At 44.5% G+C, this 22267-nt stretch overlaps 1 protein-coding gene across 1 annotated transcript; it reads right to left on the bottom strand.

Annotated features, from left to right (window-relative positions):
• Positions 1-2073: 2073 nt before the first annotated feature.
• On the bottom strand, positions 2074-4785 carry hey1 (hes-related family bHLH transcription factor with YRPW motif 1). Its single transcript, XM_085446642.1, has 5 exons — positions 4598-4785; positions 4404-4479; positions 4231-4314; positions 4034-4115; positions 2074-3836 (listed from the first exon to the last, which is right to left on the bottom strand). Exons 1-5 carry the CDS (start codon positions 4681-4683, stop codon positions 3169-3171), a joined length of 996 nt encoding a protein of 331 aa, XP_085302768.1. The 5' UTR covers positions 4684-4785; the 3' UTR covers positions 2074-3168.
• Between the last annotated feature and the right edge of the window lie 17482 nt (positions 4786-22267).

Genomic DNA, 22267 nt, shown 5'->3' with positions numbered 1-22267 from the left:
AGGATATTGCAAGGTGACAGCGTCAGGATTCATCGGGCTCAGACTGTGAAAGAGTGGTACATGGAGCACGAGGCAGACCATTAACCCCACTGAGACTGGAGAAGTCGTCTGACTCTCTCATCGTGAATACAAGATATCAGTGAAAAATGAATACAGCTGTGCAGGAAATAAATGCCATGAGGTTATCAAAATGCTGTGTTTTGTTTTATATACTTTTTAAAATTATTGTTGATTTTATTTTAAATATTTAGATATAAATAAGTAACAAAAAATACTGATTTTTACTGACTCTACCTATGTATTATTTTAACATTTATCATGTATTTATTTGTTCTGCAAAACTTAGCATTAGTGTGAGCGAATCAGAGAACAGCTTTATATTGTAAGGTAGACCCTACAATAATACATACAGAGAAAAACCCAACAATCAAATGACCCCTATGAGCAAGCACTTTGGCGACAGTGGGAAGGAAAAACTCCCTTTTAACAGGAAGAAACCTTGGGCAGATCCAGACTCAGGGAGGGGCGGCCATCTGCCCGACTGGTTGGGGTGAGAGATCAATACCTGAACCAGTTTAAGGCTACTAAAGTAACTTCTCTGGCATTTGTTATGGGCATAGTGCTGCAGTCAGCTGTTTTACACAAACACCAAAGAAAAAGAGACACAAAGTCATAAACATAGATAAAACATTACAGATTAGATGGTACCTAACTACACATAAAATCATGAAGAAAGAAAAAATCACAGCCTCTAATGATGAATTTGATTGAGCGCCTTTTGTTTTTTTAATAACTGTCTGCAGATTTTGAGTTAACGTTGTTATTTGATCACAAAAAAGCATAAAGTGAAAATCTGACATCAGCCCCAGTTATAAAAGGAAAGTGAGAATAATGAAGGCCGTATTTGCACATTAGCTTTTCCTGCTATGACAAGTAGAAGGGCAGTTTACGAGGCTTTAATTTGAGTTGTATGGTTCCAACTTGTTTATTATACATGACCAGCTTTTTAAAACGTTCATCAAGATTATATGGAGACATAGAAGTACAGCATAAATGCCTGTGCATTTCCATTACATCTATAGAGAGTGTTTATACTCTTATCTGTTTGTACTATTATCTGCTCTAAAACATTTTTAAAATAAACTTTGAAAATGTACTTTTTCAGTGGATTAATATAACAAGAAAACATTCTAATGCTATTAGAATAATGTGCATTTTTGCTGTATTGCTTTAACCTAAAAAATATAAGATTTCATTACGCATAATAGGTTTCCTTAACTTCTTTCAGTCCTTTTCCTTGTGAAATATTCCCATTTTGCTGTGATTAACAAAACATCCTTTGCCCGCGACGACTTGAAGCACCACTTATGACCAGTTGAGGGCGACAAAAGACAAGCTGTCTTCGCTCCACTTCACTGATCTTGCCTTTCGGCTGCACAGAGAGGCTTACATCACTACCTGGCTCTGCATCATCATCAGGAAATGAAAGGAGGATGACTAGACAGAAGCGGAGAGAGGCGACAGCAAAGAAATAAAAGAGTCAGAGTTACGCAGGCGACCGGGCCGACTATTTGGGCCACTGTGCTGAGAACAGAAGGTGCAGCTGGTGCAAGCTGAAATGATGGCAAAGAGACAAAAACCTTTGATGCACACTTCCTTTCTCACAGGTTCCTGCTCCCTCTCTCCTTTGACTCTGCCACCCCTCCCATTGCTTTCTTCGCCCTTTTCTCTTCATCTGCTACCCAATACTCCATCCCTCCTTACTTTCCTCCTTCATCCTCTTCCAACCTTTCCTCCCTCCTTTTTCCCTCCTCTAGTTCCCACGGAGCACATGGGGCCAGGCAGGCTGCTATTGTCCAGGATATCCCCTCCTTGTTAATGGTTTCCTGTGCACACACAGAGGACTGCTGAGAGAAACAAGCAGCCTCATCTGATACCAGGCGTCGCCATGTACTGCACACACACACACAAACAACTGGAGGCATCAACAAGCAAACACACGTACCATACCACACCAAAGCACATTCACACCGCAATGAATAAAATCCCAGCACACTTGAACAAATACGCAGGTGATTTATCAGAACTCTTTTTTTATTGCAAGGAACTTGTCGTTACCACCAGCAAGACCTTTGAAAAGCAGGCAAATCTGATTTGTCAGCGCTTGCTTGTGTTTTGTACAACCATGAAATGCACACAGTCACAGTGAGGTTTGCTAGGAGACACCAAAACATCACCTGGAAATAAAGCAATTGCATTTAGAAATCTGTCTACAGGCTTTGGAAATGTAATGATGTTATTTACTTTTTATTTACTACAACTGTTCTTACAGACGGAGATGAGCTTCCTGTTGGTAACTTCTGACTCTAAACGCTGATGCAAAAAAACTTTTGAGACTAGGTGATAAGAAGAAAAAAAACAGCCTAACATCTTTTACATTAGGAAGAAGCAGGAACTTTGCTATAGCTGTTAAAAAGCTGTTAATCAGTTGATTGTTAAGGACAGGATTTACTGTAGAGAGGAAGTTTAAGTTGAGGGAAGCGAGTTTAAATAACAACGCTTTACATGAACACTGGAGGCTGTGGGTAAATCACATTTAGCTTTGTTTTAACCAAGCTGGTAGCTGATGTCTGCTCCCACTATCAGTCAGACGAGCACCTGGTTTTGGTTATTCCACCCCATAAAATGTTGTAAATAGGGGGTGACTCTCAATCCCCTGTAACTGTGGTACCAACACCCGAGTTCCAGGGTGAAAGTGTCCCCCCCCCTTTCACCCAGGAACTCGACAGGCTGCTTGACCATCTGGAAAAGCCATTCCTGATAGACTGACTACAGTGGGTGAAACTTCTAAAAGGGGTGGGCAGGAACAGAGATCAATCAACATAGTAAATCACACTTGTTGCCTTTTAGTCACGGTCTCCCTCGTCACTGATTTTTTCTTCTCTTCTATACAAAGAACAACAACAACAAAAAAAAAAACATTACAGATGATTAAAAAAAAAAGAACTATAACTAGGTATATCCTCTGTGGGATGTCATCATCATCATCATCACCATCATAGAAAAAAATAGCACTTTCTTAGCAGGAAAATAAAGAATTTGAGTCCTTGAGTCCAGCTCAGCTGGGAAGTGAGTCGAGTCTGTACGCAGATTGAGTTTTCATTTTAGTCAGAAAGCTCCTATCTCCATACCCCAGGGTCTGTAGGGTTTGGCCACGCCGGAGTTCTGGGTCGGGGGGCTGATGGCAGTAGTGGGTGAGATGAGGGGGAAGGTGCTGAAGGTGAAGGGGAACGCCGAGAGAGAGGAGAGGAGTGGAGGGGAGAGCTTGGAGGCCGACGAGGGGACCAGAGCAGGATGCAGGACGGTGGTGGGAGCGGCAGTGGTGGAGGGAATCCTGATCGGACCTTGATCGGAGTGTGGGGTGACGCTGCCGCTGCGCCTGCCCGGGATGTGAGTCTCTGCAACCAGCGCGGAGGATGACGGCGAGGAGGAGGACGGCGATGAATTGGAGGTGGATGACAGAGGAGTTTGTGGGCTGCTGGTGGTGCTGCGGGGTAGAGGCGCCAGCGGTGCACCCTGTTGGTGCTGGAGGAGGAGGGGGTGTGTGAGGTGGGCAGCGGGGGATCCGAAAGCAGAACCCCACGCCAGGTGACTCAGGCCGGAGTGAGCCTCACGCTGACTGGCGTAGTTGTTGAGGTGAGAGACTAGACGGATCCGCAGAGGGTCTGCGCTGTCCAAGCCTTCGATTATGCTCAGATAACGAGCCGTCTCAGCCAGGCACTCCCTGAAACCCAAACCACGGTAGTCCATCGCGAGGGCGTGGGCGTCAAAGTAACCTGAAGAAGACAGTAAATTAGATTCTATAACCGCCAACTCCTCTGAACTTTAAAAAAGAAACCGTTATGAACCATTGAGCCCTTGCTTTTGGGATAATGACATATCAGTCACACAAAAAGAGACTACTTCCACTGCTGATCTGGTCAGACCAGCTATGTGTGTCTCATTTAAACATATTTAAAATTAATAAGTGTACCTTTGCCTCCAGCAGCATGAAGCATCTTCAGATGATCAACAGTCATCTGCAAAATCTCTGCTTTCTCCAGCTTGGCTGAACCCTTCAGGGAGGAAAGAAAATGGAAAAGATAAGATTTTAACAATCCAACAGATTTTAGGTAAACAGTGAGCTTTCCTGAGTGTTAACTGCTCATTAGGCTGGGAGACTTCGCGTACTTGTTTCTCGTAGGCGCTGGGAACCAGCCTGCGGAGCTCGCTGAGGCTGTTATTGATTCTGTCACGGCGTCGCTTCTCAATAATCTGAGAAAAGATCATTAAAGATTAGAGATGAGACCTGCTAAATGTGACATTTGGTGACAAACAAGGTCAAGAAAGATAAATTCACTTACTCCTCGACGCCTTTTCCTCGCCTGCACCTGAGTGGATGTTGAGGGAGACATGGAGCCGAGAGGGGAGCTCATATTCCTGAAAGAAGGTGGAACGGGGAGGTTTGGTCAATATCCGCACAGTAAAGTTTTACAGAGATATTCACAAACTTGAACCACTTCAGAGGAAGGAAACACTTCAGGGCCAAATGACTTACCCATTCTCATCTGCGCTCTCCTTCTCCACTTCAATAGTTTCATCCAGCTCGCTGTCCGAGGAGCTAAAATCGTGATTCCTCTTCATTTTGATTCGTGCGCAGTAGTTCCTTCAGTGCGTCAGCTTTGTGAGCCAAACTCGCTTCTGCCCAGGTTTGCCCGGAGCGCCTCTGTTTGAAGCGCTCAGCTTTCCCACGGTGTCATTTCAACGGTGCTGTCGGGCAACGGGGGCGGTGACCCGCGCCAAATCAGCCAATCACAAAGCTGTCTCGGGTTTGAAAGACAGCAGTTAGCCCAAGCACGTCTTCGTGCGCTTTGAGGGCTGGGGGAGAGTTAAGATCTCCCACTCTGAGGCTGTTTCGAGGCCCTGAAAAACCTTCAATACTTTTCACCTGTAACGGAAGCTTATGTAAAAAAGAGCGGTGGGTCATGACTTATGAGCGTTTGCAAATTATGAGTACATTTTAATGACCATGACTGCGACTTTTACTTTTCACAATAAACAAAACTTTAAACCTTTTATGTATTTTAAAAATTTTATCTATTTAATTAATTTTTGAAGTTTAGTGATGTAAATGTGCCTGTGAACGTCTGTTGTTTAAGTGTGCTATATAGGCTATAAATTAAACAGACGTGACTGACAACATAAAAAGATTCAGATGTTTTTCATAGTGCATGTTTGGGATATATTTTATATCGCAGAACAGTTCAGTCTGCTAAATATTGAAGATTTGGGCCGACCTGCCCTGGGACTACAGATGGAAATCAGCAGTTTAGTTATAATCTTTACATTTAATATGTTTGTTACACTGATGTCCATTAACACACGTTGTTCCTGTTGAATCGATTTAATAATATTTTTCTTTAAGACCACAGACAGCCTTTGTTACCACTTTATGTTCCCCTTCTTAAATACTTTCATGCTTTTTTCTTTTCATTCGGCGTCTTTTTTCTGAAATCACAGCTGAGTTTTTAAAGAAAAACAGGTTTCACGACGTGATTTGGGATTTTTTCCCCCCCTCAATTTCAGAGTGACTGATCTTGCCAAACACGGAGGATCTTTGGAGAAACTTTGACATCGGTCCAATGGACTTTCGGTCCATGACTGTCCACCCCCCGCCCCCAACCACCCTGCTCCCGCGAGTCCGCCCCCTCCTCCCCCGTGTGTGTCCCCGGTGGTGATGAGGAGTGGCTGGCCGGCTGTCAGCACGCGCTGGCCGTGGGAAAGTTCCCTAACCGGCGCTGATAACCAATCAGAGGCCGACGGCCGGCTCCAGCGCTGGAATGAATGGAGCAATTGGTCGGGGCGACGGGCGGTCTGCGAGCGAGCGTGTGAACCTGTAATCCAATACTAACTCAGCCCGGGAGGAGAGACAGGGAGCGCTGCCGCAACCAGAGGAAGCCACCAAGTCTAATCTTACCCCACAGAGAGACCTCATGCACGGTAAAGACTCCGTGGGCACTTCAAGGGCTTGTGAGAGCAGTCAGCGAGAGGCCCGTAATGCAATCAAAGCGGTTTGTCCGCTCTCCCTGGAGTTTCCATATCATCACCAGCGCACGACTGATGGCTCCTATAATGGTCACACTCCCCAAATAATTTGACAAGAGCTGCTGCTGTGTGTTTGTATATGCGTGCAGCACTCATGTAATGCATATGGAGCTGGAGCCCCTCAGGCGACGGTCTCCTGCAGGGACCGGTCTGCGGCATATTTAAACAACAGTGCGGTGTTTTAAAGAATAGTGCACAGTGATAGACATGAAAAACGCCTGAATCATTAACAGTATATAAGTAATCATCTCTCTCATAGGCTGCAGTGGCTTTTCACTTCTATTTCATTTCATTTGAGGAACATATTAAAGCCAAATTTTACTCCACGGTTTTATTGTTGTTCACATTTAACACCTCTTTCTAATAGTCTGTAAAGGGCATTAATAAAATGACACCACCTCAGTTTACATTAGGTCTAACCTGCCTGGTATAGTGTTAAACTCCTCAGCTATTAATGTTTCTGAGGCCTGATAATGATCCAGTAATATAATGGTTATCAAAGATGGGGCTCAATTTATTTAATGAGTATTTTTTCCTCAGTATTTTACAAAATGAGTCTGCTATGACATCGAAGTCTGGTGATATAAGAGTTACAGCAGAGAAACAGAAAAGAACTAAGTTTATTTTGCATTCAGCAAAAAACTTAAAATAAATCTGTCGACCAAAACAGGCGAATCACAAAAGAGCTATTTGTTTAAAAAAAAAAGTTGCAGTGCCTTTGATCATTTCTGAGTAAGCTGTATTACATTTAATAAAAGCTCACCTATAATTAACAGAGTAAACAAAGAACAACCTGACGTAAAATTAAATAATAAAGAATAAAAGAATAAAAATACTAAATTATGAAAAAGCACACTCCCACTGCCCAGTTTGCTCACTTTAAACACGATGATGTAATGTTTATGTTTCACTGCATTTATAAGATAATCCTCAAAGACCCCTGTGTGTGATGTCACTGCAGAGGTACAGCTGGAATTATGGGAACAAACTGGTGGCAAACTGACATTTTTATCCCGGCTCGCGTTAAAAAAAAGAGAAGCCAAAATTGTCACTGAAGGCAGTTTCATTTAATGCATCCTGCAAAATATCTGCACCAGGCAGCAACAATGAAGGGCTATGAATAAAGCGAGGAAATGTGCTCTGTGAGGATGTAATGAGGAAACATAAAACCTCAATTCATCAGACTTTTTAAACATTTATTGTGATATATAAGATCGTAGTGCACCTCCACTCATTCTCCGAGGGGCTGTGGGATTGTCGTTTTAATCTTACGCTAATAAAGAGCAACAGAAAAATCAGTCATTAGGAGCATGCCTGCACAGACACACACACACGCACAGACACACACACACGCACTCAGGGTAATATGGAGATCCTTATCAGTGGGAGCCGAAGGCAACCCGAGGCGTAATAGTCATCTCAGAGAGAAGGCCTGCCTTGTTTGGTTTATATGAATGAGAGGAAGCACTTAGGGCTGTTTTCATCTTATTGTTGTTGTACAAGGCTACGCTTATATCAGCACACACACACACACACACACAGACAAGGTACAACCTTTTGCTGAGCTGATCAGCGGTGAGCTGGTGCCTGTGTGAGTGTGTGTGTTGGGAGTGGGCGAGCGAGTTGCGTTCACACACGTTCCGAGTGCATGCAACCTGAAGCTTTTGTCACAATAAACACAGGTGTGCGTCCACATTAGTTTCTGACTTTGTGTGTGTGTGTTTGTGTATTGAGCGTGGAGGGAGGAGGAGGTGGAGGCGGGGGGTGTGAGCCCTCTTGTTGTATTTCAAGTTCACCCAGAGTTCCCACGCTGTTATTTTCTGCCCGGCTGTCTTTGTTCTACCGGTCTCATCACATGTTGTGATTAGTAGGGCCTTTCAGAGGCCGCCCTTTGAAGGTGAGGGCCCGTAACACCACATCATCAAATCCACCCCTCCCCCCCCCTTCCCCACAGCCGCCCTCCTCTTCTCCCGCCGCGGATCAGGCCACCAAATCGAATTATACTCAGGCCCAGGACTCGGTGACGGCTCACCTCCGATGCCCTTTCTGTCTCGTATTCGCTTCTTTTCTCATTTCATGTCTAATTTCCTGTTTTCACATATTTTCCTCCGTCTCCTTTTCTCCAATGATAGCCCCGCTTTGCATGTCCTCTCCCTCAGACAGTCATTTGGTCTCTGCAAATGCTGCAGAGCTGCCAAATCCTCTCAAACGGCGAATATTGATGCACGTGGTGTGAGCTCAGTTCAAAATGTGAAACGTTAAAGCACTGATTTAGAAATTAACTTCTTGATTCCACGTCCTCTGCTGACTTCTACTGTACAATCATAAAGGGTTTTGAATTCCAGTTTATTAGTAAGCCACAAGGGTTTTTTTCCCTCTTTTTTTGGGCTGCAATTACATATAATCAGTGCAGACATAAATTGAGTCTAGACTGTCTTACCAGAAGGAAATGTTTGAAGTATTTGTGCACATTCGGGCTTTGAAGTTGTTTTAAAGGGAGATTTCACCAACAAATTCAGCTCGGTGCTGCATGCCGCCTGTATTTTCTGCATTACGCTACTTTGGCTGTAGATATTTATACAATGGTCCACATGTCATCGGGTTTTTAGTTGTATTGGTTTATTTAGATGTGACTTCCTGAACAGAGCTTATGTGGCTGGGAGCGTAAATCAAGCAGGACTGCAGCGCTGACAGACTGACTTTGATGAACGATGCTGAACTCGCATTCAGGAACTCTCGGTTACTCCTTAACAAAACAAAGTCACGAAAAACTGTTAATGTGCTAAAGTCTTCCCGATGTTCTGCTCGAACTTTGCCAGCAGATGCAACGGTGAAGGTGAGGTCTGTTTCCCACCAATTATATTAATGCGCACAAAAGTCATAAACACAATTAATTAACAAGGTTGAGTATGAAACAGTCGCGCTATTCGAAAAGGGACAAACTGAGATTACAAAGAAATCTCATGAGGTTTTGAGGAATTTACGAAAATATAAAATAAGAATCTCCTTTAAATCATAAAGCCGCAACAAATCATCACTTCTTAATTTAATTTCAAGCTGCTCATCATCTTCTCCTTTTGGGAAAAAGAATAAAAATAAAATCCTGACTTACTCAGCTGGTGGCTAATAATTTAATCTTTACGTCTTCTCTATCTCATCCCATCCCTGCGTTTATAAAGCCCTAAAATAAGCTTCATAAGTGGGAAGGTCCTGAGAAGAAACAGAGGAGCGATTGTTCTCGCAGGATTACTGGTTGTCTTGACTTGATTCACTGGAAGTGCTGAAAACATATTTAAAGCCTTAAAATGAAATAAATAAAAATGTTAAAAGATACACATACAATGTAACTTTACTGAGAGGAAGCAATCCCTCAACTAAGGCTGCGTCCTTGGAGTCAGCTCGAGTCATCAGAATGAATTTCTGTATAAAACTGTTGCTACCTAATGAACTTCACTGTTTATTTTTTAAACGTGCTCCTCCTAGAGACCTCCTGCCATTACCTAACCAAGTTATGGACGGGAACTGGCTGTGGCTCAGTGAAATTAGTCACACAGAAGGTGCGTCACCAAAAGCCTCTCAGTGATTGCTTTGGTTGCTATCAGATTGCTCCAGCAACCTGCTAGCAACTAAATCAATCTCAAAGCTTTAGGTGTGGCACCGTATACCAGTTTCACACAAGATCACTGCCAGCAACTTCCAGCAACCGCTTATAACCCATTTGTGAAATACACAATTTCACTGGCTGGGCTTGAGGTCTGCCTGACTGGGGCTCTGAAAATCAATCTCCCAAACTGTCAGTGAATACATATTTTCTACCCAGTGGCAAAGGGTTGCCAGACGGTTGATGAAATGTCTAAAGACCGATGTGACTGAGGCCTTTGTTCAAAATGGGAATGAAATAATTCTAGTCTAATGTCAGGAATGGAGCTGGACAAAAAATGAAATTAGACACAAAAAGTAAAACAAAAATGCAAAAGATTTATTATTTCAGAAAATGTCTGAAAAACATCATTTTTGAAAGCAAATTCATTTTAGAAACAATATTTCCTTTACAAGTTAAACTGCTGGATGCACGGTGCTGTTCTGAATCAGAAGTTTGTGTAAGCTGCGTAGTCGACTATGACTGACTTCCATTTGTGATGTCACAAAATCCTGCTTACAAATTAAATGCCAGTGTTATTCTTTCCTCATTCGCAAGTACACGAGGGTCTGCTGTGGTCCGCGGGGTGTAAGGTTGTGTCACAGCTGCACATGTGCTGCACAGCAAGATTGGATGCTGAATCTGAGACTGTGGGGGGAAAAAGTCAGTCGCTACCCACATCTCTATAATTTATCTTTAAAATTATATAAAGGAAATTAAATTGAAATAAATCAGGAATGGAACTTGGCCGGACTTTGGGAAAAGAAGAATAAGCCTTTCTGTAGACGTGTGACACATCCTCAAAGCAGCCTGGAGAGCAGTATGAGAACACCTCGGTGTCTGTGCTGTCTACAAGAAAGGCTTACAGGAGCCTTAAACCCAAACTTTATGTGTGCCAGAGAAACCCTCAACACATGACAGCTGCAAACTTTATACGTTCATAATTCTAAATGGAGCTCAAGCATCCAAAAAAGTGGAGCTCTAAACGCGTTAACCTGCAGGACTTCTAGGTAAAACTAAGTGATAAAGTTTCTGAAGGTGTGCCCCTCACTGACTCAGAGCTGAGGATCTGCGGCGTCTGCACATTAGCCACAGACAGATGTTCATCCGCTCGAAACAATGCGTGGAGCTGCTCTCTGGTGAAGCCCTGCAGAGGGTGAGCCTTGTTATTGTTTATAAATAGAGCTGCGCGGAGCTCTGAGGAAGGCTAACTTTGTTTCTCCTGACAGGGAGAGGAAGCAACGGCTAATTCTGCTCCAGACATGTATGACACCCGACTATTGTCCCTTAGCGAGACAGGGGGTGAGAGCGAGAGAGACATTGTTAATGAATGTGAGTGTCTTTAAGAGGGTGGGCTGTTTGTAAGGCAGGGGTGAGGGCTGTGTGAGTGTGTGTGAAACCCTGGCATTGTCTTTCAGGAGGGTGGGGGTTTGAACGTGGTCGCATTGTTTGTGCGTGTCAATCATTGTTAGTTGCCCTGTGAGTTTTGTTGACGGGCCCTCTCGTTCACCCCTCTTGACTCGTATTCTTCTCCCCTTTCCGCAACGCACAACACATCAGTCAGCGTGTGTGCGGATTGAGGAAGTGAAGGATGTGTCAAAGTTGACCCACTGACACTCATCACTGTCTTGCTTCCCCATGGGAAGCGTTGGAGGGCCTCCCACACTCTCTCTGTCACACACACAGAAACCGAAACACACAGAAGGAGAGAAAAACAGAAAATTTCCTAATTCTTAAAAATTGTTCTTGAGGTCCATAAGATTGATTTTCTCTCAATCTGAATAAACACTTGTTTCAGATGTAGAGCACCACTCGTAGAGCAACATATTGAGCATTGCTGTGCAGCATCATTTATTTATATTATTACCTTATTTATGCGCTTAGTTCCAGGAGTTTTTGGACATTAAAATATAATTTTTTGTAGCTTTGATTCAGTAGATTTTAAATCACATGATTATTATGGGGTTCAGGTTGACTGAACAAAAGCAGCTGGGTAGTTGACTTTTTTATCTGGTTTTTTTGTTTCCCTGAATACTCAGTTTGAGGTCCAAAGTCATGTCGATGCAAGTGAGGGAGGCTATCATTAGGCTGAAAATAGCAGCATGATAGCAAAAGCTTTAGGAGTGGCCAACTTAACATTCTGGTTCATTCCTCAAAAGAATGAATGAACAGGCCAGCTAAGCAACACCGAGAGGCCTCGAAGACCACAGAAGACAACTAAAGTGGAAGATGACAGAATCTTTTTCCATGTTTGAGAGAAAACAGCTTCGCAACGTCTCACCAAGTCAAGCACACACTCAAGGAGGTAGATGTATCATTGTCAAAGTCTACAAACATCCAAAAGAGCATGAAGAAAACATTTGGACAGATGAAACCAAGATGAACTTGTACCAGAATGATGGAAGAGAAAAATATGTCGAAGGGGAGAAGCAGCTCAGGAAGCGAAGCAAACCACATCATCTGTCAAACATGGTGGAGGCAGTGTTATGGTATTGGATATAGAAGTTGCTGGAGGAACTCTGAAGAGTACAGAACTGTACTCTGTGCTCAGATTCAGCCAAAGTCTGCAAAAAGTCATGTCAGCCACCTGATCTCAGTCCAGTAGATTTACTGAGGACAAAACTGAAGCCAAACAAGCTGAAGGTGGCTTCAGTAAAAGTCTAGCAGAGCATCTCAAAGGGGGAAACACAGCATTTGATGTTGTTCATGGGTTCTAGACTTTAAGCAGTCCGTGATTTTTATCCAAGTATTTTAAGAAAACAACAACAACAATATATTAAAATATTGTGGTGCGTTTGTTTCCGGAAAACTTTCTACTCATACTCACTTAAGTGCAGTGGTTGGGGGCTTTTTTCAGCTGTAAAAAAATACATACTTGATGTTAGTGAATATGCACCAACATTTACATACATAGACATTAGCATGGGGTGGACTCACATGAAGAGCATAGCAGTGACAACGCAGCCGGAGAGTCAGTGACATACACATATCCACTAACCCACCACACTTCCCACGCAGCCCATCATCGTTCTTATTACAGCCAAACAAAGAATTCAAGACAGGCCGAAGTTCAGGTATTATATACTGATGTCTGCAAGCGGAGTACAAAGTGTAAAAGTGAGATTTCACCGATGAGTCTAAACATGTATTTTTGTTTCCTTATCCTCCTAGTAAGTGATTGATATTTGTGCATTAAGTCTATGTACTCTACGCTTTTAAACTTGTATGTGGTGTTGCTCTCATTTTTACAGCAAGAACGAGTTGCTGGTGGTGTTCCTCTCTTCCAGTGAATCTGAAAAATGAAGGCGGAAGAAGGAATAGCTGGAAATGTACAAGAGGAAATGGAAGCACGAAATTCCAAGTTGAAACTTTCTCCACAGTCATGATAGGAGGATTGGTCTTATTGTTAGTGCAATTGTTGGAAAAGTACAAATACAGCAACAATTCTTCTAAGAAATAGAAAACATGTAGGATATTCACTTGACTTGAGTAGTGAGTTTGTTCTGTTTTAGAAAGAGTTCCCGGAGAGCTTGAATGTGAAGGCACCTGCCTCAGATCGGGAGCTAGTGGACATATGTTACAAGGATCAAGTTTTTTTGCTCAGGAAACACAGACAACCTGAACACACCCCTTCATCTGCAGCTCTCTGATGTTCTAGCTGGTGCTCTAATCCTCAGTCTGGAACATTTGATATCTAAATTCAACAGGTGGGTGGGATGAAGAACTCCGTATATTTGACTCCCATTTGTTGCATCCTGTCAAGTCAAATCAAAAAGTACCTGCTGGTCACAATCGGCGCTGTGTGACTTTAATCTGGAGACAAAATGGGAAGTGGAGTGGCTGGGTTTTTTTTCTTGGGGGGGGGGAAGTGGGTTGGGTGTGACTCATGTCTGGAATCAGTGAAACTCCTGGTGGGTGGTCACTGTGAGAGGAGACAGTGAGAAAGAAAGTCGAAGAGAACAAAGGCAGTTATTTAACTTTCATCTTGGCCTGAGGTGATTATTCGCTTTGAGTTTGACCCGGTCACACTTTCAAACGGGCCCTGTGCCCTTGGCAGACAGTTAATCTTGACCTGTTTTGACATTTCATACACTGTGGTAGCTATATATATTATAGGAATACGTACAAGAATGACAGCTGAGATCAGAGAAAGGACAGGCTGCTAGCATGTGACAGAAGTCGGGAGTAGCCTGAGAAGTTGATTGTTTGTGGCTGGATATGACTAAGATCTCATCCCCTGATGTGGCTGACATGAAGGTATGTTGAAATGTGAGGCGGTGAACAACACTGGCTTTCACACATTTCACACACACACTCGCACACACTCCTAATGCACACAGACTTCTAATCACTCTTTTCTACTCGCTAATTCGATAACAAGCTCGAACAGTCGAAACATGTTTTAACGTTTGACATTTGACCCCGGGATGAGAAAGTGAGAGAACTAAATGGGCCCCCTCCTGTATGTTGGCAGTGTTTGGATGGAGCAATGGAGCAGAGCCCCCCCGCCTTCTCCTGCTGCAGCGAGGGGTTGCTGGTCCTCTGACCCCCCGTAATGATGGAGGGTCAGGAGTCAGGCTGTGTGAAGAAACCGTCTGGGTCTGCAGACCGCGTGAGCAGCGCCTGGGAACCGGAGCTCGCTGTGCGATCCTGTGAAATTGATCTCTCCAGAGGGGGCCGGCGGTGTGTAGTTATTTGTGTTGTGGTTGTGTGTTATGTGTGTAGGAGTGGAGCGACTGCGACAGGAGGCACGCCAACGGAAATGGTAGATCCCAGCGGTTGGGCGGTTGGGCTGTTGTGCTGCGACCAAGGAGTGCTGCCTGCCTGCCTTTCAGCATCAGCAGGGGAGAGCGTAGGGAAAAGACTCAGCTGAGATGACTCAACCCATCACTGGCAATAAAGAGAAATATATGAAGGGGCTCCTTATGCTTTTTTATGCCGGACACCTTTCCTGATGCATCCCCAAAGATCCCTAAACCAGGGATCTTTTGCTAGGTGAATGTGTAAAGTATGCCCTGTCATGCGTTTAGCATTATCGGCACATTTCTATTACACTTGATGGTGTAGGTGTGATTAAATCTTATTTCACTTCAGCTCCAAGCCCAGGAGAATCTGGCTCTCCACCGATGAAGAGCTCAGTCATTCAAGAGGGACTCTGAGTAGAGTCACTGCTACTCTACATTAAAACGAGCTAGTTGAGGTGCTCCGGGCATCTGACTGGGACATGCCCGAAACAAGACCTACCAGGAGGAGGCCCTGGGGCACACCCAGGACTTGCTGGAGTGATTTTATCGCTCGGCTGGCCTGTGAATGACTCCGTATACCCCTTGGTGATCAGGAAGAGACTTGTGCCCTCACAGCCAAACCTGGATAAGCAGTAGAAAATGGATGGATGGCAGCATAAGTGCAAAGCACCTAGGCTGTATCAATATAAGTGTATGACTGGTTAATTGAGACTTGCCACAGAAAATGCTTTGAGTGCCAAATCGGTACTTTTGAAACGGTGCCGGTGCTCAAACGGTGCTCAAACCAGTGCTTAAAGAATGGAGAACACAAACTTTGTCCAAAAACCTCTCATGTTCAGCTGGGTTTTTTTGTAAAAAGATAACAATGTGTGCCTTTTCTGCAGCTATGTGGCATATATGGTATCACTCTTGGCTGGAAGCAGTGCTTAATCAATGGAAAAAACACAAACTTTGTCCAAAAACCTCTCATGTTTAACTGTTTTCCACTTTTTCTTTGGTCATTTTAGCCTTTTTGGCAGGGTGAAGGGAGTATCTGCCATCAAACAAGAAGACAGCCGCATGTAGCTATGATGATGTTTGCTAGTTCACCTTACCTGCATTAATGTAATAACATGGTTAGCCTACTCAACGTAAATTACACACGAACATTAAGCTACTCACGCAGAGAAGAACGGCTGCTGCTGCGCATCATCATCCATCATCATTTCTGCTACACTGGCAGGGCTAGGGGCCAGGACTCTATTCTTCGGGTTTTTGGGGGATGTTGCTCCGGGTCCGATAACTGGCAACCCACCCGACGTGCACGGTGTGAGGTCTCGCAGCAAGCTATCAAATGCGGCGCATTTCTCGGCTTTTAAAAAAAACGCTATGCGTCGCCAGCTGTTTAATCGGATTCTTGGTGTTACCTCCTTTGACAGTATCACAGTATCAGCTTAAAGCACTTGTTGCAGGCTGCTGAGTTTGCATATTTTGCTGTGAAGTACAGCCAGACTTTTGACCGCTTCGCCTTGGGCATTTTTAATCTGTAGCTCTGCTCTAACAGAACGTACGTACCTGGCCTACTATCCTCGGAAACGTAAAATGATTGGCTAGAAGTGTATCACAGCTCAGGAAAAAAAAGCACCGAAATAAAGCACCGAAATGTGCGCTGCTTTTCGGTCTGGTTACTACCGTTTATGTCAGACACCGGTACCCATCCCTACTCACCTGAGAGGAAAGGTGCTATGTAGGTACGAGCTGATTGTTGGTAAATGTTTAAGTAACACTTTAAATGAAGGCTTGCAGCATTCATTTTTCATTCTCACATTTGTAAGCCAAAAGAGATGAGAATGAGAAGGACTTACATGTTTTCAAGCAATTTAAATTTGTTCACACCATCATGGAAAGAAATTAGCTTGCAGATTTTTACCTTTTTTTCTAGACATCACATAAAAGACGGGCATGTAAGAAAACAGCATTGGGCATTAAGCTCCCAGCTCCCCACATCTGTAAGACGTGAGAGTCATGCATGATAACGGTCCAGTACTTTCACCGTTAGCAAGTGGCTGCCATGTGTGCCGCCTCCTGCGTGTTCTCTCGAGCTCCCATCAGCTAAACCTCACAGAGTTATCCGGCAGTGAGGTTTCGTTCCTGCTGTGTGTTACATGTGAGCAAGGAAAACTGTGGAAATTCTGACCGGGTTCTCTGAAACTGCTTTAAAGTTTTATGATTGAAAGCTACAAACGGGCTATGTGGTGAGATTGTTTTATCAAATGGTATTTCTGCATTTAATGATGCAGAGAATCGGCGTATTTGTTGCCGCACTCGAGTGGCTGCGCAGATCCGTTACGCGTGCTTTTATGTATGCTAGCGCATCGTCTCGTTCAATTTAAACAGACTTTAAACACATTTCAAGGGAGAAGGGTTTGCACTGAAGAAAGCAAAACTCATGCAGAGTGCGAGTGTGTATATGTCTCAGACAGACCCCCTCCAGTGAAGGCCTGGCGGTTCTTTCATCTTCAGCATCTGCTATTCTTCTTATAGCGCTCTCTCTCAGGCCAAACCTCCGCTGTCTGTCTGCTCGGCCTATTCAGATGCGACCACTTCAGTCATATCTGCAGGCTTGTTATGGCAGCTACAAAACCAATCCCTTCTTGTGCTTATTCAATCACAGAGGGATCTCGGGAGCTCTTTTGTCTGTCTGCCCACTCTCAGAGGCTTTGTGCAGACATTTTGAAACAATCACATCTATTAGTTGGGACTTGTGATGTCTGATCCCTTTGCTGTACATGGGGGCTGCATTAAAATGTGGCACACCCCATTCAGAAATTCCTTGAGGTCTGCTTTAAACGGAGAAGCATTTTTTTGAGAATCCGGTCACAACGTACCTTTGAAGACGTGCTATGAATGTCTCACAGAACTGATTGTGAAGGATGGTTACGGGGTTTCATATCAAGCGAACAGATCTTCACGTTGCTCTTAAATTAATCAAAGAGGCAGAGAGGTATGCGACGAGGCCGAGCGCTTATTTGGAGCCAGAATCTGTTCAGATTGGAAAGCTGGAAACACACAAAGGAAGTCAATTTAAACAAACCGTGTCTCACTTTTCACTGGCTTCTTATTATTTTTGCACATTTTGCAGTAAGTCCTTTTTTTTTTTTTTTTTTTTTTTTTTAAATGACATCAGAAACAGCAGTATGCGACATTACGTGATGGCAGAGCTTCAGTTCATCCTTTGTCATTTTTTTTTTTTTTTTTTTTTTAATAAATAGGACAGGGGGAATGAATGAGAGAAAGAGGGGGAGAGAAAGAAAGAAAACCAAAGGGGAGAAGAGACGGTGAGAAGGGGGGGGAAGAGAGAGAGAAAAAAAAAAAAGAACTCCTGGGTCACCTGTATGGAGAGAGAAAAAAAAAAAAAACAAACAAAAAAAAAACAAACAGAGGAGACAGCAAACAACAAAGAGCAACATAATAATAGAGAAAACAAAGCACCATCACAATAAACTAGCTAGTCATAGATATCAATATTTACTAAATAATAAACGATATTGTGCAGCACGCAAGATAGACAGCGCACAGTGTGCTTTGAGGCAGCAGCCAAGAAAGCTTTAGTCCGCGTCTGTGAATACCCATGTGTGCATACCTGTGTGGATCAGCATGCTTGCATTCCAAAGGTTTCTCCATGTAATGATCTGCTAGGGAGTGTGGGGGGGCCACAGCCCCGTCCTCCAGGGTGTGAAGCGGGTATGGAGGAGATCAAAACTCCAGACATCCAGAGGCCCCCAGAACACAAGAGACCATGGAAGACCAACAGAGGGGCAGCCGCGCCACTGTTCCAGTAAGAGCTGAGGAGAGTCCCAGATGAGGGCTCGCCCAGCAGCCGCGGAGCAGAAGTCAGGGGGAGTTGCAGTGACGCGCCCGTGAGCTCCGCCGGCCCCCAGCTGTGCCTGAGTGACCGAGCCCCAGGCCGAGAGGCCGGGGGCACCCCACCTCCAAAGGGGCCCGAGCGAGCCCCAGGCCCCAGGCCCCGACAAGCGGCCGCCAAGGAGTGAGCCGGTGTGTACCCGGACGCCCACCCCCAGACACAAAGAACCACCAACACACCGACACCTGAGGGAGTCCGCCACCGGCAGGGGAAGTGGTGGTGGGTGGAGATAGGCCTCCAAACCTTGGAGGGCCTGAGGTGTCCCCAGAGAGGTGGCGTCTGATACCCAACCTGACATATAGACACAGACATACAGGCACACACAGACACAAACATCCATTCCCACCCTCATGCTCTCATATGCACTCACTCCACACTCAACCAACGTGGAGACAGACATAAAGAGACGCTGTACACACAATCACACTCCCCAAGCGTACTCTACAAACCGGGTCTAGGTACCCTTGCCCCTGGAGGGGGGAATTGCACCCAGACCCAGGTGGTGTTACCCTTTTCCCTGCGGTGGGGAGAGGCAGACCACCCCGACTCCGCAGCAGCAGGGAGGCCCCACACCCCAGACCGCAGTCGGACGGCCAACTCCTCCTACTAGCCCTCCCGCTCCAGCAGGCCGCAGAGAATAGGGGTGGGAGAAGACTCCAAACCTCCCTCCACCCGCTCATTGTAGTGTTGATGCATATGTGTTCTAAGGTGCAATTAAAACCCAGGAGGGCATGGAGCTACCTGCCAAGGAGCAGCAGGTAAGCGCATGGTCCCTCCTGCTAGCCCTCAATGACTAAGTGTATTTAAAATTGAGAGGTGGGCAACGACGTCAGGGGTGAGGTATACACCCTGATGGTAATTTGGACTCCGTGATTGTGCCCACCCCCAAGATCCTATATGTATGTGTAATGAGAGTGTGAATAATGTGAATGTCTAAGTTGTGGGATAAAATTGAGGCAGAGGCAGCCAGAAGGGGACGGGGGGGGGGGGTAGCCTCCTCTGCACCCTGGTGACATACCCCCACTCCAAGGCCCTGCATGTGTGGGTGGTTGTGGAGGAGCGGGAAGAGGGAGGCAGCTGGAGATGGGGAGGGAAGGAAGGGAGGGGCAGGTAACCCCTCCCTGGGGCCAGCTCCCCCGCTGACCCCAGTAGGCACTCCCACCCTCCGCGACCCGCCAGGGAAGGGGGGCCCAGGCCCATCAGACCGGGGCCCAGTGCAGTAGCGCCCTCCGGCTCCACAGAGGACTTATTTTGCAGTAAGTCCTAACATTACTTAAACAGTACATTAGATTGCCATTTCTTGCACTGAGCCTAATATGATGCATATCATAAATAGAAAAATCGATCCACTCACTCAGGGACTGTTTTCGTTCTTTGATGACCTCAACCAGGTGAGGAAAGGTGAGTATAACTGGTAATTGTTTGAGATGGTGTGGTGTTTCATCTCTTTTGATCAGACAGTCGTTTACAATCAAAACTGTTGTCGCCTTTTCCACCATGCTACTATCCATTCATCATCTGGAGGCAGGATGTCCACTTCTGGGACTACTATAGCACTGTGTTAACACCAGAGATGGGCACTAACTAAAGTAATCCGATTACTTTTTAAAGTAATGAGTAAAGTAAGGGATTACTATTGAAAAAAGTAATTAGATTACTGTTACTCTGCGTTACTAAACCTTGATTTTGTTTGTGAGAGTGTCTCATTACAATGACGTGGCAGTACGACTGTGCAGCGTTTAAGGCTTGGACGTACTAACGTTACTTTGAGTTTGATTCGTAAAAAGTGACTGAACATTAGCATCTGATGTACACGCTGCGTGGGAAGAAAACGTCTTTCTACAGCGAAAAATTACGCTTTAAATCTGAGCAAGCACCGAGCACGCTGCCACAGGAATGTGAAATTCACAGAGAAATCCACGGATCCCCCCACTGACATGACTGCTGCGGCACCGAGCGAATCTCCACCGGCCTCACTCCTGTTGGTCTATTGCTTTATTACTTATTCAGGTTGTAAATCATGTTTTTAAAAAGTAACTAAGTAATAAAGTAACTAGTTAGTTTTGAAAATAAGTAATCTGTAAACTAACAGGATTACTTTCTTGGAGAAGTAATCAGAAATTAGTAACTATTTACTATTTTCAAGTAACTTAACCAACACTGGTTGTTTGTCTTCCTATAAAGTAAAAATAACCTGTATTATGCACGGGTGCACTGTGCCGACATACAGGTTTGTATTGTATTTCTCTAATTTCTTTATATTTTCACATTGTGCACCTGAAGTTACTTAATGTAAAATGGCAAAAGCAGTGATACTAAAGTGCATTGCAGTATTTCTCACTGACCTCTAGAGTCACACACAGACAGTAAGGTAGTGCAACCCACATGAAAGATAAGTGTCTCTTCTTGACAGAAAATCTGGATTATATAAACCAAAAATCTTAAAACCATAATTTTAATGTTTCTTTAACCACCTGCAGATTATCATGAATGTCGCAGGTGAGATGTTGTGGGTGTGTTGTACCCACTGGAAGTCAAATCCAGCTCTGTGGGAAGTCACACGCTCACTGTGCTGAGAGCCTATGACTGCATGACTTACGTGTTGTCATTACATCACTCAGAGGCCAGATTCAAAACATTAATTAGACAGACTTCCCCGGCTTGTTTGCTTTTGGCCTTGTGAGTGACGTGTGTATGCATTCGTGTGCATGCTTGTGCTCGTGTGGATTTGTGTGTGTGCACATAAGCATGCCCTTCTGTGCAATGCGTGTGGTTGCTGTGTTTGAGCATGGCTTCGCTCACCGAGCTGTACGGCTTGCAGTGTGTGCGTGTGCGTGCGTGTGTGTGTTTGTCACAGAGCAGTTAGCGCAACGCTGATTGCTGTTTATTTGGTCTGTGGGTTGACACAGAGCCTAGCAGTCAGGAGCACTCCTGACAGCTCTGTTTTTATTGGGTCCCTGTGGCAGCACCAACACTAACACTGGGGTCGCGCTCTTCCCTCTGTCCCCCACCCCGAAGACTCCCACACCAAGCTTCCCGTCTGTGCTGCGAAATAGCAAGCAGTTAATGGACATTACTGCAACAAGAAATGTGCAAAATGTAGAGTCGGGGTAGCAATGCTGAGACAGATGTGGTGTCAAAGGGAGATAAAAGCTGCTCTGCAACTACTATGAACACAACCATTTTTAGGCAATAATTGACCCCCAAAATCTGTATGGGGCTGCAAAACTTGCCCGAGCCTTAAAAGATCTACTTAGTCAAGCCTTAGCAGGGTGTTTGTCCTGCTTAACTTCCTTTTTTTTTCATTTGCCATGAGAAAATAATTACACAACGTTGTCATAAATGAGGCATATCTTCTCTAATCCTAGGATATCTTAATGAAGGATATAAAGCCTGTTAAGTACAAATTAGCCTATCAGTATTATAGCAGCAGGATATTGAGAATTATGCATTTATGAAAGAACTGTATATTATTATAGAACTAAAACAGTTTACTTAAGATTTACCAATAAAATGGATCAACTGTTAATGTGACAAGTAAAATTATCTATTAGTTTTTGTAGGCTTTCTTTTTGTGTGTGTGGAGTGTGCGTGTTCCCTGCGTCTCTGTGGCTGTGGATGTGGGTGTGAGTGTGTTTGTCTGTCTCTCTGTTTTGGCCCTGTGATGGACAGGCAACCCACTGGGCTCCTTGAATTTAATACACGTTTACGAAGATGGATTGATGGGTAGCTATAAAATCACAAGCTGTCCAGGCCACTTTGAGGGCCCGTCCACATGTACACAGCTATTGTTTTGTCTGCGTTGTTTTTTTCCTGAGTTTTGGCCTGTTGTCC

The sequence above is a fragment of the Copadichromis virginalis genome, linkage group LG22 (assembly GCF_057382275.1).
Source record: "Copadichromis virginalis isolate Kocher_CV1m ecotype Utaka linkage group LG22, C_Virginalis_male_GT1.1, whole genome shotgun sequence".
Lineage (NCBI taxonomy): Eukaryota > Metazoa > Chordata > Actinopteri > Cichliformes > Cichlidae > Copadichromis > Copadichromis virginalis.
Note: the sequence above shows the minus strand (reverse complement) of the source record. Positions and strands in the feature narration are given on the sequence as shown.

What these genes read in the sequence shown, in the direction of transcription:
- hey1 (XM_085446642.1), bottom strand. Translation starts at nt 4,683, where the DNA reads ATGAAGAGGAATCACGATTTTAGCTCCTCGGACAGCGAGCTGGATGAA. An exon ending in GAGAGCGCAGATGAGAATGG is followed by an intron (nt 4,480 to 4,597) that starts GTAAGTCATTTG and finishes ACCTTCTTTCAG; the next exon opens with GAATATGAGCTCCCCTCTCG. An exon ending in TCATGCTGCTGGAGGCAAAG is followed by an intron (nt 3,837 to 4,033) that starts GTACACTTATTA and finishes TGTCTTCTTCAG; the next exon opens with GTTACTTTGACGCCCACGCC.